The following is a 19,743-nucleotide window of genomic DNA, read 5'->3' as shown; positions in this document are numbered from 1 at the left end:
GTCTGAGCTTTATTTATTTTCTAAATGAATTAGGTACTTGTATCATTGTGCTATGAAATTTATGCTATATCCATTTCAGTAAAGAAAAATATGTAACTTTAGTGATAGTGAATGTCACATTGTTTACCGGCATCAGCTGATCGGGGTCACGCCGAAACTGAAGAGCAGTGAGTCTTATTTAGGCAGCATTGCACCTTATTGTGTCTCCCAAGGCACAGTCAGCGAGACATCTCTATAAGATCCAGACCCTGCTCAGGCAACTTCTCCAGGAGAATTGGGTACTTCACCTACAGTGGATACCATCTCATGTGGGCATCAGGGGCAATGAGATTGTTGACAGGGCTGCAAGGCTGTCTTTGACCTCAGCACCAGTGGAGACTCTCCCACTTCAAGAGGCAACTTATAGCAGGCTTCTGATGGTTGCTAGTGGAAAGGCCTGGGACTCAGACTTGGCAGCAGAGCTCCCTTCTTCCACCTTAGGGGCTTACTGTCCAAGATTTCACTCCATGCGCACAGAATTGAGGGATCATCTGTCTTTCTTAGGTGTACGAGACTTCACTCTGCCAGTACTCCTTGAAGGTTTGGGTCTGAACAATCCCCTAAGGTATCAAGTCATTAGCTTGGTGTGTGTCTTAAGGAAGTCCAGGCAACTGCATTGCATCTAACTAAGACATCTGATCCATAAGCCACCGGAAGGGCTCCTCCGACCCCCTCAGAAACGAAAGCCCTAACTCAACACCAAGAACCAAGAACCATGAGTCTTATTTATTTGTTACTGCCCAGGCTACTTTGCAGCGACCTTGTTGGCAGTGTTATATTGCTGTATAATGATGGAAGGGGTGCATCAATCGTATTGGAATATACCTGTGTCACTGATGAAGGTTAAGTCAGTTTTTGGATAGTTTGACAGTTTTTCAAATAGTCGGTATATATTTCAGACGTAACTATATATGTCAGGGATGTGGTCCAAACTATCGCAACATGATTAAAACATTGGAGGGAAAGAGGGAAATTTGCCTTTTAGTTGTACTCCTCTCGCTGTAACTTCACCATAAATTTCCACATCCATCTTGAATGTCGATTTGTAGCAATAAAACAGAATATGGTGCTGGTCACAAAGAAGAAGAATGTAGAGCCATACTATTGCTTACTTTGCCACCGAGCTGTGTGAAATAAATAAACTGGAAAAGAACAAATATTCAGGGCCAAGTGATGACAAAAGCTTATTGTAATAAAAGTTTAAAGAACAATTTCTCATTAATGTACTATATCTCATATAATTGTGGTGGATTTTTTATTTTTTTTTACTTATGATTGATTCCTTGTCTTATCTGTGATTTGTATATGCTGGAGGAAGAAGGAAAGGAGACCAGGCATAAGTGTGTGAGACAATGAGGAGGTAATATAATTAAAATAGGCCCTCTTCCCCCCCCCCCAGGACAATGACAGGGTAACTGTGAAAGAAACAGTGTGTAAGAGTGTGAGCCGTTATGACTAAGATGATGCTGTGGCGGAGTTTTGTGCGGCCGCTGCATACCTCACACCAGCTCAGGCATGGGTGAGTATAGTGAAAACCCGGCAGAGGAAGTATAAGGTAACATTTATCCTATCAGTTATATGGCATTTTTTGTGTTCTACTGCCTCAAGATGATTTCATTCAGCGCAGGAGAAACTTTTTGAATTGGAGAGTTAGGTACAGCCTTCATTAACCACATCACTACAGGAGATCTCCACTGAGTGTAATGCAACAGTCTGGTGGCAACAGGAACACAGCAAAATACATCATCAGATTCAAGGGGTTAGCACTTTCAGCACAGGAACATCTGCCTCATTTTATTTTTGCCTTTCCTGATTAAGTTAGACTTTTCAAACTGATGATTTTATTCAGCGTGGGAGAGTTTTCTTGTAGGAGGATTAGCTATGCTGGTGCTGTACATGGCCTTCATTAATTTGTTCAGTATTAGATGTCTATTCTAACTTGAATGAAAGTGCCTGGAGATTAGAGATGGAATATAAAGAGAAAATAACCTATACAGGACTAAGATATTCATAGGCTACCCTTTGGTACAGTAACTACTTTATTTTATTCCTACTTTTGTTGTACCCTTTTATTCAGCTGATGGGAAACCTGTTAATGTTGTCATTAATTTTGTCCTGGATGCCCACAAAGATCTTCCTGCATTAAAAAAAAATTATTGCATGTAAATGGTCAAGGATGAAACATAGGAAGGGACTGGAGAGATATATGGGGGAGGGCAACCAAATGGCAGAGGACAAGGCAACATAGAGGCAGTTTGTTTGTGGTCACTGCTGCCACGCCATACAGGATTAAGGCATATATATGGCAATAGATTGATAGTAAAAGGCTCTACATACTTGAGATGCAGGATATTCCTTATGAAAAAGGTATTAAAAAAAAAAAAAAAAAAAAAAAAGCTTTAGGAATTACTCTTTCTTATAGAAAAAATGGCATCTCATTATGGTAAGCCATTTATATGCAGTAAATTTTAGAAACCCAGTGGGACTTCATGGACACCTTGTACCTACTGACTATACACCAGTAAGAGTAACGTATATTAAAGTTTTCTGTCTATTTCAGTGTATCAAATATAATCTCATCCAGTTCACCAGTTAGCGTCCTTCACCATTATGGCAGACTGGCAAATTTCGGAAAATTTTTTAACCAGGTAAGTGACTGGCGGTGAATATGATATCTGTTTACCACTGTACTGTAAACTGAGGGTCTCTGGGAATCAGATTTCATGTTACAAGTGGAATTTTAATAGGTCATGTCTCTGTAATTTACTGTAAAAAAAAAAAAAAAAAAAAAAAAAAAAAAGTGTTAAATGAGGTGACATGATGAGGATTTAATCCAGCTATAAATATGGTAATCCATTCTGTGATGTGCAGGGTGTTGTGCGCAGCATCCACACAGTACGTAGTGAGGCAGCTACTCCTGGCAACTCTCACACTGCCTCACTGGCCCTCAAGTTGGCACTTGGGGCTGGTACAGCACTGGTTGTCAAGGTGGGTCCACTGGTTTGTTTTCTTGGAGTGAGGTGGAGAAAGGGCAGCATGATGGCAGGGGATGATGACATGAAGGCATTTCAGGCTGTTCGATATCATAATCTTCATTAATTTATATTGTAGCTTCACGTAAAGGTATAGTCGGTCCAGATGCTGCCACATTAAAAAGGGTGCCAAATCCCTGATCATGCATTTCTTCTCGCAACATTCATCCAGCCAGCTCGATCTCTTGTCAGTCTCCTAGCCTCACTGACCTCTATACCCCTCACCACGCCTCCTCCCTCCTCCAAATTCGCTCAGATATACCGGCACCTTCTTCACAACATGACCATACCATCACAATACACTCTCTTTGATTCTGGTGTCCACAGACATCCTCACTCCACATCTATCTTGAATCACATTATTTTGTATCGTATCCACTCTCTGTACTCCACATACATTCCTCAGCAGTCCCATCTCCACTGCTCTCACTCTTGACTTTTCATTTTCATGCCACACCATAGTCTCACATTCATGTGTTAAAGTTGGCACTAACACTCCATCATGTAAGCCTCATGCAGTTGCAACAATCAACCCTTTGTTTCTTGTCAAGGCCTTCATAGCACCAGCTACTTTCCTTCCTTGTGTCACTCTACTTTCCACTTCTTTTGCACATTTTCCTCTCTTTTCAAGCACTGTATGCAGATATTTGAACTCTCTCACCAATTCCAGTCTCTCTCCATCCACTGTAACATCACACTGGAAGCTGCCTCCTCTCACAATAACCATCATTTACTCTATTTTGCATTTACTCTCAAGGCCAGACACCCACAGACATCAGCAAAACTCTGCACTAGTCTACCAGGTTCTTGTCCAGTTTATGTAAGTAGCACTGCATCATCAGCATGCAACAAATTTGAGATATTCCATCCATCACCATTCATTACCAACGCCATCCCTCTGTTACTCGTGTTTTTACATCTCTCATTGCCCTATCCATATACTGTACATATATTGAACAACCATGGGGACATCACACAACCTTGTCTTACGCCCACACTGATAGTGAACCATTCACTATGCCCGTTTACCCTTACACATGCTTAACACCCATCATGAAAACTCTTGACTACACCTGGCAGCTTACCCCCTACACCGTACGTGCACAAAACTTGCCACAGTCCTTCTCTGTCTATTTTGTTATATGCTTTTTCCAGATCCATAAATGCCATAAACACCTTACAGTCCTTCTCACAAGCCTTCTTTACTATCTGTCTCACTGCAAATATTTGATCCACACATCCTCTGCCACTCCTAAAGCCTCCCTGTTCCTTACACACTAAGGCTTCTGATGTCTCTCTTACTTTCTCTATAACAGTTCTTCCATATACTGTTATCATTATTATTATTATTATTATTATTGTATTATTATTACCAGGTACTGTATTATATTACACCCTGCTTGCCAGGTTGTTGCAGCCCCCCTGGCTGCAGAGTGTAAGGCTCAACCAGCTGTGAGGGAAGTCCGTGACCGGCTTCTTGGTGGTGGGGAGGACCAGCTGGCTAAGCAGGATCCACCCTTTGACTGGCTGGCTTTCTGGCACCTCCTGAAACCACAGTTGCATAACTTCCTTCTGGCTGTGGCGGTTAGTGTCGCTCTTTTTGTTAGCCAGTCCCTCCCATTTCTTTGACTGATAGTGTGAATGTGACTAACTCTTTGCATGTGTTGTCATTTTTATCATCATTGTCATCATCATGTAGATTGCTTTTCTGACTTGAAAGTAGGGTAAGATAGAGTTCAGGGAACAAGAAAAAGCTTTATAAATATGTATGAACTATATATATATCTTGTGATATATAGAAAAAGAAAGTGAACAGTGCATTGGTAGGAGAGAAAGAAGAGGATGAGGAGTGTTTGAGGGAAAGAGAGAATGTGAATATGTGAGGACAAACATCATGGAGGTAGGTCTGTCATGGCCATTACCTGTTGGGGGTGTCCAGGATGTTGTCAGCTGAAGATGATATCTTTAATATTACAAGATGAGGTCATTTTTATTTATGGATGTGTACAAGACTATATCTTTATCCATGCAGTTGGCACTTTTTTTCAAGGGGAACTGGCACATCAGATTTTTATGTAGAGGTAAATCTTTAATAGGCTTGTAATGTGAGTTGCAGGCAGACAAAGAACTTATTAACTGAACTGCACATCTCTTCCCCAAACCTTGCAGAGTGCCCTGGTGGTGTCCTTGGTCAACATCCAGCTGCCGATTCTGCTGGGCGATGTTGTCAACGTCGTGGCCAAATTCACACAGGAGGCCACAAGGGAAGGCCGGGACTACATGAAGGAAATTTATACACCCACCATGAAGCTCTTCCAGTATTGTGTTGTACAGGTGTGTGCCAATAGCAAGTGTTTGTTTGGGAGAGCAAGTGTGTGGTCCATCTTTCTGGCTGGACACCCTATTGATCGGTGCTCTTTCATGTGTGTTTTTGCTTTCATTTCTGGACCCTGCCTCATCCTATTCCAAGGTAAAGGAAAAAAAAAAAAGTAAAGATGATGATCAGAAAAATTTCTCTGATGAGATATTTGGTAGCTAGGAAATAATCAGAGAAATGTCATGGATCAGATGTTGACAATGACAGCTGGTGGTGTAGTGGGTTAAGAAGCTCCTGCTGGATATGGCCCATAAAGATTTATATTTATCAGGTGGTTGGGGCTTATTACTCACAAAGTGCTGTTCATGGACAAACAAGTCACCCTCACTTTCAGTGTAAGTACCAGTTAGCCAAGCAAGGGCCTTTGTGCTCTTGGTGGGGCAGTAGAGGGTTGGTGACAGATAGGAATAGTCCTTTCATCCTAACCTGGCCTAGATTTTCATCCATTTGCAACTTATTCACATAACTCAGTGACAGAAAAAGATAATTCAACATCTTATCATCCTTTCCATAGGACTTCTATGTGAAAATCATTTTCCATTGTTGGAGCTTTAATACAACACAGTATTGATGAGGGAGAGATGGCAGCTTTCAGCCAGGTTAAAGAAAAAAAGTATAGCAGTCTCTTTGCTCATCCAGGCAGTGTTCACCTTCTCGTACATCACATTCCTGACCCGCATGGGGGAACGCATGGCAGATGACCTCAGACACCAGCTGTTCTCCTCACTTTTGAAGCAGGACATCGCATTTTACGACAATCACAAGACGGGAGAGCTGATTAACAGGTGGGGGAGTCACTTTGAAGTGATGATTTATTTATTTATTTATTTATTTTACTATTTTTGTATGTATACGGAGTGTTCTGTGCAATGTTCACCAAAATTCAGAAGGTTATTGTTGGGTTGATACTGAGTAAGGAGAGGTATTTCAACATGGATCCAGTTTTCAGCCTTTATTAAACAACAGTTACTGATGACATGGATGAAAACAGTCTTACTCTTAAATCTACTTATAAGATCATTAGTGTCTGTTGATCTGTAAAGGTTGGGAATTGGACCCATGTTTATATATCGTTTATTACACAACAAGAGTAACATCTTGAAGTTTGTTGTACATTTCATGGGGCATTATATATCTTTTGTTACTTTCATAATTAGCCTATATTCAGCTTTGGGGAAACCTCTTGTATTTAAGGTGTCAGAAATTGTCTCCATTAACCCTCCAAGATGATGGCCTTTTATAATTTATTCTTGCTGCTGCTGCTGCTGCACAGTTGTAATGCCTACAGCAGGTTTATCTCAGTTAAGAAATGTAGATGGAATATAGTAGAATTTGAGATGTTAATGTTAGCCATCCATATTTTAGGGGTAGAGTGATGATGATGAGGATAATACTGATAATGATGATGGAGGTGAGGATAAAAATAAGATTGATGGTGATGATGAGCATCTTCTCTGTAGGTTAACGGCTGATGTGCAGGACTTCAAGAGCTCATTCAAGATGGTTGTATCCCAAGGCATGCGTAGTGTTACCCAGGTGAGCTGAATGAGTAAGATACAGTTCATTAATGATGAAATATTGAGAGAGAGAGAGAGAGAGTATTGCCATGAGAGTGAAATGTGACTATAAGAATGATATTTGACAACACAATATACCCTCTTATACAGGAAGTTCAGCCACAAATAAATGTTGACAGAGTCCAATATAGGGCTCAGTTTTAAAAGTTCCTGCTACACATCATAGATATATTTTCCTCCGACACTTTCCAGCAACTGTTGGGAAATAATTATTGTAACTGGTTTTTGCACTGAGTTTGCAGCTTCTTGTCCATAGAAAACATTAGCCATACTGTAGCCGACCTCAGTAGCATCGCTTTTATATGTTTGATTTTTCAAATTTCTGCCTTTCTCAGTCTCTAGCTCACTCATGTACAATTTTGTAATCAGTCTCTCAGTCTCCATTTTCTCCAGGTTGCCAAACTTCTCAAGGTACTTCCCTCTTATTTTCTTATCCCTTTCATCAGATAATCGGGTGTGGGGTGTCAGTATACCTGATCTCACCCCAGCTGGCTGGAGTGACTGGTGTGGTGGTGCCGTTGATAATTGCAACAGGGACGGCACTCGGCACACTCCTGCGCTCACTGTCACGCCGTGCACAGCACCAGGTAGGGTGTGCTCTGTTGGTTGGGGAGACAGATTTGTACCTTATTATTCCATGTACAGTATCTGGAACTTCTTTTACAATGGGAATGTGACTTGGGATGATGATGATAATAATGATAGCTCTTCCGCTTTTCTACTGTTCTGTACTTCTTTTTCGCTGTTTTTGGATCATACCTCACCCCATCTGTAGTCTGGAATATGGGTCAAGATGATCATGATAGAGAAATACCTGTTAATTAACTCTTTGTAAAAGCCTTGGTCCATCTCCTTCTGCCTTCAGGTTGGTGTAGCGACGGGTGTTGCCGAGGAGTGTCTGGGCAACATGCGAACCGTGCGAGCCTTTGCCATGGAGGAGGAGGAGACACGATTGTTCACTCAGGAGGTTGACCGTTCTCGTAAACTCAACGAGGCACTTGGCACGGGTATTGGGATCTTTCAGGTGAGGTGTGATGGATTTGGAGGTTTTTGTAGTGTGTGTGTTACTTTATAGTTGCTGAGAGTCGTGCTTGTTTGGTGGAGTCAGGCCTCCAAGGGCTTGAACGTTGAGTGAATGGTAGATAGATGGGATGATGAGGTACTGGTGTTGGTGTATTTTGGTATGGTATGCTATGAGTTTGGGTATGTAAGGTTAATTATTTTCTCATTTAAAACTCTCCCTTCTTTAGGTGTGAATAAGGGACGATTTTGACAGAGACATTTACAGTGATGATGGTGATGATGATGATGATGATGATGATGATGATGATGATGGTTTATTCTTACACCCATCACCCCCAAACAGGCAGGCGCAAATCTCTTTCTGAATGGCATAGTGATGGGTACGCTATTTGCTGGTGGACAATTGATGGCAGCCAACGAGATGAAGCCGGGTGACCTCATGTCCTTTCTGGTAGCTGCACAGACTATACAGAAATCCTTGGCCCAGCTCAGCATCATGTTTGGAACCTATGTCAGGGGAACAAGTGCTGGAGCAAGGGTCTTTGAGGTGAGGGTTTCTGTAATTCGCTTTTCTTTGAGTTGGAGAAAGGGTACGCTGATGGCAGAGGTGAGGGTGACATGGAGGTGATACATTTGTGACCACCCCTTCAATGATTAAGGCATGTGACTGTCGTGTGTTGTAAAGTGTGATGGAGGTTAGAACCACATTGTAAAAGGAGACAGACTATACAGAAGTCATAGTCTGGCTCAGCATCATGTTTGGAATCAGAGTGAGGAAAACAAGTGCTGGGACAAGAGTCTTTTAGGAGAGAGCTTCTGTAGTTTGCTTTTCTTCTATAACTGGTGTTGTAGAAAATGTAAGTTAGGGAGAAAGGATTATATTGAGTAACTCTCTTCTGTCTTCCTTGCAGTATGTGAAATTAGAGCCCAGCATCCCAGTGAAGGGTGGACGCATCATCCCATACCACTCACTCATGGGCAACATAGAGTTCAGGGATGTGTGCTTCTCTTACCCAACCAGGCCAGATCAGGTACAGTACAGTTGCTTTCAGGAACATGTTAATAACCTATACCACCAGCCACCTGTTTGTGTATTATATGCTTACCACCCATTGTAGTAAGAAATTATTGTCTTGCTAACATAATACCTAATGTAGAACTACCTATGTATTGCTTTCAGGAGGTGCTGCGTAATTTCACCCTGCGTATCCCAGCTGGTCGAGTGGTGGCACTGGTGGGGGCATCAGGCAGTGGCAAAAGCACTGTGGCACAGCTTATGGAGAGGTACATTTACTCAAATAAGTATCTGAATTTTTTCGGGGAAATATTTTTGAGATTTTGGGCATGTGGAGAGGATAGAGAATGAAAACCTGACTAGGAGGATGTGAGTGAGGTAGAGAAGGGGAGGGGGAGGAGAAGACCAAGAGTGGGATGGAGGGATGGGACGGAAAGGTATATGAGAGAGGGTTGTGCAGTTTGGAGAGAGGGCAGCCTGATGGCAGAGGACAAGATTCGTTTTTCGTTTTTAAAGGCTCCAACATGCTTGCATGTGTCGGCCTTGGTCACCTAATGGCGGCTCTCCACGCTGCACGATCCATTGCAGCCTCCCTGTTCAGTCCCTTAACCCTAAGGTCACACTTAATGACCTCGTCCCATGTCTTTCTCGGTCTACCCCTCATAACCCCACCCCCAATATTAACACTTCTCACCCTCCTCACCCAATTATCATCCCCCATCCTCTCCACATGTCCAAACCACCTCAATCTACCTCTCCTCATCACAACACCAATACACTCCAGTCCCATCCTACCTCTCAACTCTTCCATTGTAAACCCAGCCCCTCCAGGCCTTGGACGCAGGGACGCACTGCACATCCACCTAATCATTGTCATTTCTGTACGCCTGAGCCGGCGAATATCTTCCTCCTTCACTGCCCAGGTCTCACTGCCATACAGCATTACACTTCTAACACATGCTGCATACAAAGACCCCTTAGCACGTAGGGAGAGCCCTCTCAATGTCAGGAGAGGCAAGAGCTCCCTGAACTTCTTCCAACCACTTCTCACCCTAGCCACAGAGTTAGCTCCAGCCCCACCTCCAGCACACAACATGTCTCCCAAATAACAAAACTCTTCCACACACTCAAGAGATTCACCAGCAAGTTCAATCCTTTCACGTCTGACAATCTCCACCTGCTCACCCCGGCACGCCGTACACATAAAATCAGCATTATCTCGCAGTCTACCTCTGATACCACTACATCTCTTATGCACCCATTTATCACACACACCACACAAGATGGAATTATTTCCCACACCCTTGTGGCAAACTGCACATGGGCACTCTCCCTCGTCTTTGACAGTACCGCCACCAACCCTAGATATCATCACTTTTGTTTTAACTGCATTTACCCTTAAACCCTTTTGCCCCATACCATCTCTCCACTTCCTAAACCTTTCCTCCGCCTCCCTTTCATTCTCTGCAATCAACACCAAATCATCAGCATACAACAACTCCCACGGGAGTCCGTTTCTAAAGTCACGTGAAAGGGCTTCAAGTACCATGATAAACAACATGGGACTCAAGACTGACCCCTGATGCACACCAACATTCACGGAAAACTCATCACTCAAATCTCCATTCACTCTCACCTGGGTGTGAGCACCCACATACATGGCCATAACCACCCTAACCAGCCACTCCTCCAAGCCAAGCTTTCTCATTGCCCACTTCACCACCTCTCTAGGGACTCTGTCAAAGGCCTTTTCCAAATCAACAAAAACAAAATAAAGATCCCTTCTCCTACCAACATATTTTTCCTGAAGCTGTCGAACAATGAATATGGCATCAGTGGTCCCCCTACCTGGCATGAACCCGAACTGCATCTCATCAATATTCACTCTTTCTCTAATCATACCTTCTAAAACTCTCTCCATTACCTTCATTATCTGATCTAAAAGCTTTATACCTCTATAATTTCCTCTTTCCAGGGCATCACCCTTCCCTTTATACACATTTACAATTACACTCTTCAGCCAATCATCTGGGACAACACACTCATAAATAATCCTATTTATCAGGTCAGTGACTAAACTCACCCCTATATCGCCTGAGGCCTTCAACATTTCGGCAGTCAACCCAGACACAGCTGCTGCCTTCCCCACCCTCATCCTGCCTATTGCCTCACTCACAGTAGCAGTATCAATCAAAGGCCAAGGGCCAGACACTGGATCTGCTGGCTCCAAACCTTCCCTGTCCCAGTCAAACTCCTCATTCAACAACCGGTTATAATGCTCTCTCCATGCATCTTTAATATCCTCACTGTTCACCACTACCCTTCCTTCATCATTCTTCACACACTGCTCACCTATAATATCCCGATTATCCCTCTTCACCTGACCTGCCACCCTAAATATATTTTTCCTTTCCCCATGATTTAGGTTAGCAAGTAATTGTCTCTGTGACTCAGACTTTGCCCTGTATACCTCTCTTCTAGCCCTACGCTTGGCAGCCAAATATTCCTCTTTGCTACCACCCTTCTTCCATTCCCGGAAAAGCCTTCTTTTCTCCTTAATTGCAGCTTCTACACCCTCATCCCACCACCAAGTTACTTTATGTCTTGGTGGTCCTCTTGTCCAGCCGCATGTTACATCAGTAACTCTCAAGAAATTGTTCTTGAGGGCTCTGTACTGTTCATTAACGCCTCTGTCTACAGCTCCCTGTTCAGCCACCACTCTCCTCAACTCGCTATAGAAGGCATCCCTTACTACTTGGTTTTTCAGCTTCCATATTTTCCTCCTAGGTACATAAGTCCTCTTTTTCATCACTTGTTCTTTAAGCACCATATCACAAATCAACACTTTGTGCTGCTGCACACACTCCTCACTTCCTATAACTTTAACATCCTTCACTAACCTCCTATCGGCCCTCCTAACCAGAAAATAATCTATCTGACTGCTATTTCCCCCAGACTCATACGTAATTAACCTACTGTCTCTTTTCCTAAAATATGTGTTGCACACAATCATATCCGTTGCCTCCCCAAACTCGAGTATCCTTTCCCCTTCTGCATTCCTTAGACCATACGCACATCCCCCATGCACTCCTTCATAACCTTGTGCTGCTTCACCTACATGACCATTTAAGTCCCCTCCCAAAATCACTATCTCATCATCCCGCATACCACCCACTACACGTATTAAATCATCCCAAAATCTATCTTTCTCTGATTCATCGAATCCTGCCTGTGGTGCATATGCTGATATAATCGCAGCTACCTTTCTTCCCAACAGAATTTTCACTACCAATATCCTATCGCTTACTCTCAAAACATTCATAACATATTCCACCCATTTCTCCGCAACCATCACACCAACACCTCCATATCCGTCTGTCCCCCCCTGCCGAAACAACTTATAGCAACAGTCCTTCCCAACAATCTTTCTGGCTGATCCACCCCTGTACCGGACTTCCTGCAAACACGCCACATCCACCCACCTCTTACTGAATGCCTCAACGACTTCCCCCGCTCTTCCCCTCAAACTTCCCACATTCCATGAACCCACCCTCATCCCCATGGGTGATTTACTGTCCTCAGGCTTGCTTTGAAACTTATTTTGTTTTGTCATCTTCAGTATTAATAAAGGGGGACAGACACAGCACAGGTCCCACTCACTGCACAGTCCCAGGTCCAGGCAATGGATCTGGGACCCCTAGCCCACCAGCTTACCAGTGGCTGTGGTAGTGGCCTCGGGGCACCCCGCCAGGACAGCTGCAGGGACACCCTCCAAGCGCGTCTTGGCACTGCAACTATCCCGCCATTATACACCCACCGATAGGGCAGCCTCCTGGGGCGCTACTCCCAGGTTCGGGCCCCTCTCTATTGGGCGGAAGCGGCAGCCTGGGAACCGCAATGCCCTGTACCCTCTAGCACAGGCCTGAGCCCCATCTCGCCCTGGACCCACGATCTATGCTGGCGGAACCCACGCCACGCCTCCCCCCAGAAGTCCGCCACTATGTAGCGGGGGCAAAGTTTTCTGGCTGCATGCCCTTGCTGGCGCCAACCCCTGTAACGTAGTGGGATACGTTGTGTGAAATGTAAAGTGCATGTGGTGTAGTGCATTGATAGTCAGAGGAAATGTTTGGGAGAGTATGCTGGTCTACTCTCCATGTTACTGTCACACTGAAAAGGTCAGCAAAGGGGGATGGTTACATAGCTAGTGAAACAGGAGCTCCAGCTCTCCCTATCACCAGCATTCCCATTCCCCTCGGGAGTACCACCCTGTTCGGCCCGTGCTACGGCCTCCTCCTAGATGACATGGTGAATTGTTTCTCACCAGCCCTTCAAGTACTAAGGCATCTAGCATTGGATAGGTAGATGTATATAAGGGTTTACAGTACCTGTACTGTTCACTTTATTGTTATGTCTTCCCGATGCTTTATTCTAACAACTCTTCAGGTTCTATGATGTAACAAGTGGGTCGATCAGCCTGGATGGTGTGGATCTGCGTAAACTGGACCCAGCGTGGCTTCGTGGCCGTGTGGTAGGCTTCATTGACCAAGAGCCAGTCCTGTTTGCAACGACTGTCAAGGAAAACATTCGATATGGATACCCCACTGCCACAGATGAGGAGGTGAGTGATAGGATGTATTTGTGGTATTATACAAAGGCTGGTATAATTAATATCCCCTCCTGACACACAGAATTATGAGCTAGTCAGCTAGTAATGTCTGCCACCTTCCACTGTCTTCCTCACAGTTTCACTGTGAAGTGAAATCTCACTTATCATCTCATTGTGCACCTGCCCTCACCCATCTCACTGAGTACTTACCCTTACTCATCATCTCACTGTCAGTCTTTTGTTGTGTATGGTGCCCTTGAGTGAATGGGCATTTCACTAGCCTCTGGCATTGTCTGTTACATAAACTCAGGGATGAGTGAGGTTGGCCACTCTCATCTTAAATGTCAGGACCAACTTGCCTAGCCCCAGGCTTCTATGCTCCTCCTGGGACAGCATAGGATTAGATGATGGGTGGATGGATGGAAATGAAAGTTATGACAATGATGATTATGCATGATGATGATGGTAATGGTGATGTTCATAAAGTGGACAAACAAGGTAACTTTCTGTTTCAGGTGATCCAAGCTGCAAAAACGGCCAATGCACATAACTTCATCAGCAAGTTCCCTTCTGGCTACGACACGGTGGTGGGTGAGAGAGGTGTGGCAGTGTCTGGAGGGCAGAAGCAGCGCATTGCAATTGCACGTGCATTACTCAAGAACCCTAGGATATTGGTGCTTGATGAGGCTACTAGGTGAGAGGTGGCAGGTACAGTAGAAGTAGTGGTGGTGGTGGCACAGTAATGGTAGCAGTAGTGGTAGTTGTTAATGTAGTTCCAGATTTATTCTTGTGAAAATGAACCCAGATGGCAGCATGTTCAATTTGCCTCTCCTGTAGTCCACATTCTTCTTTTGGGGGATAGGGAGGGAGTTAAGGGACATTTGTATATCCTTTCAGTGGAGCTTTTTGGTTATATCAATGCCACCACATGAAGGTGTCCCTCTTCAGCGGGAAAATAACAGGAGGTGTTTTGGTCTTGTTGTCATGGGCATGGGTTTATTACATATTCATAGATATTCTAGCCTTGTTTCACCACACCTTTAACTAAAAGGGGTGTACAGGTTACTGTTTCTACCATTAATTGTGCCCATACAGTATAATACAGTATACAGTAAGTTCTCATCATAGGGTGCCTTTGTAGACATTCATTTTATCACTTATGTTCAGAATATATTACAGTTTTGTGGGCAGTCAAAGTTTCATAGTTCCATCACTGCATATAAAGCTGATTTTCCAGTTCTCCCATCCATATATACTGTACAGTATATGGATATGGATAGGACTGACTGTAATTGTAAATTTTTACTGCTACTGACTCTAAGGTTGCACCCACAGTGCCCTGGATGCCGAGTCTGAGGCAGTGGTACAGGAGGCCTTAGAGCGTTCCATTGAGGGCCGCACGGTGCTTGTCATTGCCCACCGCCTCTCCACCATACAGAATGCCCATGTCATTGCAGTTATGCAGCATGGCAGACTGGCAGAGGTGGGTGCTGACCTTATAACATTTTTTATTTCAGGAGCTTGTCATCATCATGATCCATCCATCCATCCATCATCCAATCCTATATTGCCCCATGAGGAGCGTAGGAGCCCGGGGCTAAGCAGTTGGTCCCGGCATTTAAGATGAGAGTGAATCATCATGATCATCACTGATAATTAGGCAGATTTTTTTTTTTTTTTTTTTTTTTTTTTAACTATTCATACATCAGTTTTTTCGTACTCTCTGGACCCTGCCTCGCCCCACCCCATTGTGGGGAGAAAAATTTGGATGAAGATGATGATGATGAATGATTAAGATGATGTCTGTTTTCATGCAGCATGGGATGCTATGTGTCGCTAGCAGTTTTGAAGGTACTCATCAATATTATCCATAACCTGGGTATTCATAGTAAAGCCAGAAAATCTTACTCAGCTGAGAGAAATTCCAGCAGTCTCAAAAAGTGTCATTGGAGTTGCTTTTGAACCCCCTGACTGCAAAGATTTGCAATAACTGAACAAAATTGTCAGGTGTTGCCCTAATTAAATACCCAAATGTGTCAGAAATGATGAAAGAGTTAATGGAATGGGTAAGATCCAGAAATATGAGCAGGTAAGTCCAAGCCAAGACTCTCATAGTACAGTACTGTAGTTTTTTACATTAATGTAGTAGATGCTTGAAGTTTTTTTACAGTAATATACAGACGGTCCCCGAGTTACCTTGTTCCGACTTTCGATTTTTTGACTGTGATGGTGCAATAGCAGTACACATTCAGTAAAAACTGTAGTTTGAACTTTGATCTTTTCCTGGGCTAGTGATATGCTATACGATACTCACTTTTGATGCTGGGCAGCAGCAGCGAGCCACATCTCCCAGTCTAGGCTTGGCTAGGCTATGATGTTTAAGTGGTTAGGTGTATTAAATGCATTTTCAAATTATGATATATTCCACTTACAATGGGGATTGGAATGTAACCCCATCATAAGTCGGGGATCGTCAGTAATTATTATATGGTTGAAGTATTTTTACAGTAATGAAGTAGATGATTGGCTGTCATTAATTCAGGGAGGTACTACCATGAATATGAAATGTGGCATCAAGCTTGGTAACTAGTCACACTGAGCACCATTTGGCAGGAAGCCCAGCGACAAGTACCGGTATACAGTATAGTCAAACTCCTATGACTACAAATTTTACAGCACATTTGACTACCCTACCCATAGCAGCTTCCAGCATCTTTTGGGAAGTACAGGATACTCTTGATATACTGAACCCTCTTTTAATGAATTTAGATTTTAATGACCACCTTGAGCTGACCGAAAATTATGTTCATTTAACGAATTTTTTCCGGTAAACGAATGGACACGCGAGAAACACCAACCAGTGTTGCATGACGTACGAACATAGGTTTATCCAAGGCCTACTTGTAGTCTTTATTTGCAGTGCAATTACCTCCTGAAGGGTAGGAATAAACACATAAGTTGGTAAGTAGAGCATATATTGAGAAAAAGAGCCATTTAGATATAACTGTATGTTATTGTGTATGTGTGTATGGCTGAATGACACTCAGTATTTAACGATCTTTGTTTGGTAAAAACCATGATGCCCGGGAAATTACCAGTCAGCATGGTGTTTGATTTTACCGAACTATCGGCTTTAGTGTCATGGGTCTGATACCAATTTGTTCATTATATCAAGGATGTACTGTAATTAACTGGGGTTTAAGACTCGGTTCAGCCCATCATATATTTTTTGTTTTCTCTTGTCATTCCAAATACATGACATTGCTTTCCCTTTAGTTGGTTTGTTTTCATCTGAGGGATCTGAGCCACTTTCACAATTTGAGTGCCAATTCATGGTTGCAAGCAGTTTGATGAGCCTTAGTTACGATACAGGAACAAAGCTTTTTGGGTGATAGTTAAATTTACCCTTCAGTCTAACTACACTTCACCATCAACTGAGCTGAAAGGGGTTGGAGATCTTTCTCAGGGCAGCATAAATGCCATTCTGTAATATGAAGTAATGGTGAGTTGGACTGAAGTTTGCGGAATTAGTTTCACATGTTTTTTATATTTTAGTGATCATCATCATCATCATCTTCATCATCATCATCATCATCATCATCATCATCATCATCATCATCATTATCCTCTTCTGCTTCTCCATGGTTTTAGGCTCAGTGTTTTTAGTTTATTCCTGTTAACTCCACATTATTTTTTTCAGCCTAGGAAGAATTTTTTTGGTAAAGGGAGGTGGAGTTTGTTTCCATCCCCTTCTCTACCCAGTGTGTCATGAGTTGAATTAAATTGTCTCATTGTAGCAAGACTATGGGTCAGAATTTCAGTTATGTCGGCTTCACACAATTAGGACAAGAACATTACCTGTAGTGCGTGTATTATGCTTCAGCTGTATTTGTATTGTTGATATTGAGGGGCACCTTCATGTGATGGTAATTAGCTAACTGGGCAGGTGGTTATACAGACATCCCTCAGTTCCCTCCCTATTCCCCAAAAGATGGATGGCAGACTGCAGTAGAAAGGCAGCTTCAACTTGCAGTCCACAGATTTATGTTCAGAATGGGCATGGGGTCGCAATACCACCACCAGCAACATTAAGAATTGTATCTGTGTTCCAGGCATGCCCAGTCAAAGTAGGTCTTGAGATGTCCAGCAACTACAACAACAACAATATACAGTAAAAAGAAATTACTCTTTATTTATTTAATTATTTTAATGTAAAATCGAAGAACCCAGGGCTGAGGACTTGCAAAATACTGTACGTTCTTAAAAAAAAAAAAAAAAAAAAAAAAAAAAGACCAAAGAGAAAGCCAAATTCAATAGCCATTGATTCAAGAAGCCTGGATACTTTGCATTTAAAAGCTTGGAGGTCTTATTCAGTGGGAAAGACAGACTGAGGAAGACAGTTCCAGAACTGAGCAGTTATTATAAGTGGTGTATTCACCACCCTCATAGTTATTATAAATGGTGTATTCATCACCCTCCTGAGCCGGCCGCCCCCCACAGATTGGGACTCATGATGGACTGAAGAAGCTTGGTGGCATCTATGCAGCACTGATACGACAACAGCAGCGCGAGGAAGGCAAGAATAACACCACCCGGGGATTTTAACATTAAAGCAAGTCTAGCACTTGTAAGGTTTACATTAAAGAGTATATTCTAAATGGCTTTAGAAGTTTTGTAACACCTCTTTCTTTGCACATTATTCTGCACTTTACGCATCAAAATCATCTTGTTTGGTGCAGATGCAGATTATAGTATGTTGATATTAAGAGAATGGTTTACTCTACACCAGGAAACCATTTACTAGGATGGGTGGTAACTATATAACCAAATTATGGCACCCGGTGGTTTAGTGGGTAATTGCGGCGCTCCAATCGGATTTAGCCGGTTGAGGTTTATATCCAGGGGTGGTTGGGATTATTGCTCACATAATGCCACTGAGGGAGGAGTGAGGCTGGTCTTTTTCATCTTAAATGTCAGGACCAACTTGCCTAACGCCAGACTCCTACGCTTCTCATAGGGCAACGTTGGGTTGGATGATAGATGGATGGATGGATATTAAAAGAATATGTAAATAATGGAAGAAAATGTTAAAGTGCAATGTGCAAAGTAATTTCCTTAGGAGGAGGTGCTATGAAGCTCCTGTGCCACCTAAGTAAAGCCCTGAAGGAGTTAATGTTGAAATTTATCTCTGTTTTTTCACCCCTAGGACATTAGACCTTCTCTATGACTGTTTTTGTGCAGCATTGTAAACAGAAAATTGTTTGTGACTCAGGATATTACTTAAATTTTATGAATTACTGTTTAGATAGTTTGTGTTTAGTAGTATATACTGTTTTTAATTATTGTTATTTATTTGTAGAGCATCTGTTTCATATTAGTGTGTTCTGTATTAAAGTTTTATTTATGATAGTTTGTAGGATAAAAATATGAAGTGACTGAAAGCTGTATTGATGTAAATTGTCTTTGCCATGACATTACTTTGAGGAATAAACAGTTATGTGAAATGTCAGTCTCTTATCTATGCCACCAGATGCCCTGATACCATAAGGGGAGACCCCAGATGAATTGCCTTTACATACCATTATTGTTAAGTACAGTACAGTACTTCATTTACTCACAGGATTGGATGATTGATGGTTTGATTTTGAGTGAATAATGCAGCCGTAATTTTTATACTTAATAAATGGATAGTAGTATGATGCAGATTTATGGTGTAAAAAGATAGTTGTGTATAGAGAAACAGACACATTTAGGGATATATTTTGATAATGAATGAATGTATTGTGTTGCAGATACTGATGTAAAAAAGAAAGTTGTGTAAATTGTGAAAGACACATATATAGGTTAAACTGGTGGGTATGGCTCGTAGACAGCTAGAACAAAACTAGTAACAGAAATTCATACTTTTGATTTGTAATTTACTTTTATGATTGAAATAATAGTATATGGTTATAGAATTTAATTTGTTGTGACATACTGTTCATTTATAAAATATGGCTCTGTATATGTGTAAATAAATGTTGATTCATTATAGTTTTTTAACTCTCAGGTTCCTGTGACTCACTCAGCTGAAT

At 42.4% G+C, this 19,743-nt stretch overlaps 1 protein-coding gene across 2 annotated transcripts; it reads left to right on the top strand.

The window, feature by feature from the left end:
• The first annotated feature begins 134 nt into the window (after positions 1-134).
• On the top strand, positions 135-19,659 carry LOC145416786 (mitochondrial potassium channel ATP-binding subunit). 2 transcript variants are annotated; one of them, XM_080285706.1, is made up of 17 exons: positions 135-167; positions 1,439-1,558; positions 2,600-2,687; positions 2,911-3,027; positions 4,479-4,655; positions 5,241-5,405; positions 6,088-6,233; positions 6,909-6,984; positions 7,472-7,612; positions 7,891-8,049; positions 8,392-8,595; positions 8,960-9,079; positions 9,229-9,332; positions 13,507-13,681; positions 14,185-14,363; positions 15,005-15,152; positions 18,170-19,659. In XM_080285706.1, exons 2-17 carry the CDS (start codon positions 1,491-1,493, stop codon positions 18,272-18,274), a joined length of 2,172 nt encoding a protein of 723 aa, XP_080141832.1. In that variant the 5' UTR covers positions 135-167; positions 1,439-1,490; the 3' UTR covers positions 18,275-19,659. The 2 variants fall into 2 exon arrangements, with proteins under 2 accessions (XP_080141832.1, XP_080141833.1); XM_080285707.1 differs by lacking the exon at positions 18,170-19,659 and having other exon boundaries at positions 14,185-14,377; positions 15,005-15,065.
• The last annotated feature ends 84 nt before the right edge of the window (positions 19,660-19,743 follow it).

The sequence above is a fragment of the Coenobita brevimanus genome, chromosome 107 (assembly GCF_032717465.1).
Source record: "Coenobita brevimanus isolate Jiangsu-jjx chromosome 107, ASM3271746v2, whole genome shotgun sequence".
Lineage (NCBI taxonomy): Eukaryota > Metazoa > Arthropoda > Malacostraca > Decapoda > Coenobitidae > Coenobita > Coenobita brevimanus.
Note: the sequence above shows the minus strand (reverse complement) of the source record. Positions and strands in the feature narration are given on the sequence as shown.

Bases quoted from the DNA above. Each gene is read 5' to 3' on its own strand.
- LOC145416786 (XM_080285706.1), top strand. From the start codon at position 1,491: ATGACTAAGATGATGCTGTGGCGGAGTTTTGTGCGGCCGCTGCATACC. The intron at 2,688-2,910 runs GTAAGTGACTGG...TGTGATGTGCAG, and splicing joins TCGGAAAATTTTTTAACCAG to GGTGTTGTGCGCAGCATCCA. The intron at 6,985-7,471 runs GTGAGCTGAATG...CCCTTTCATCAG, and splicing joins GCATGCGTAGTGTTACCCAG to ATAATCGGGTGTGGGGTGTC.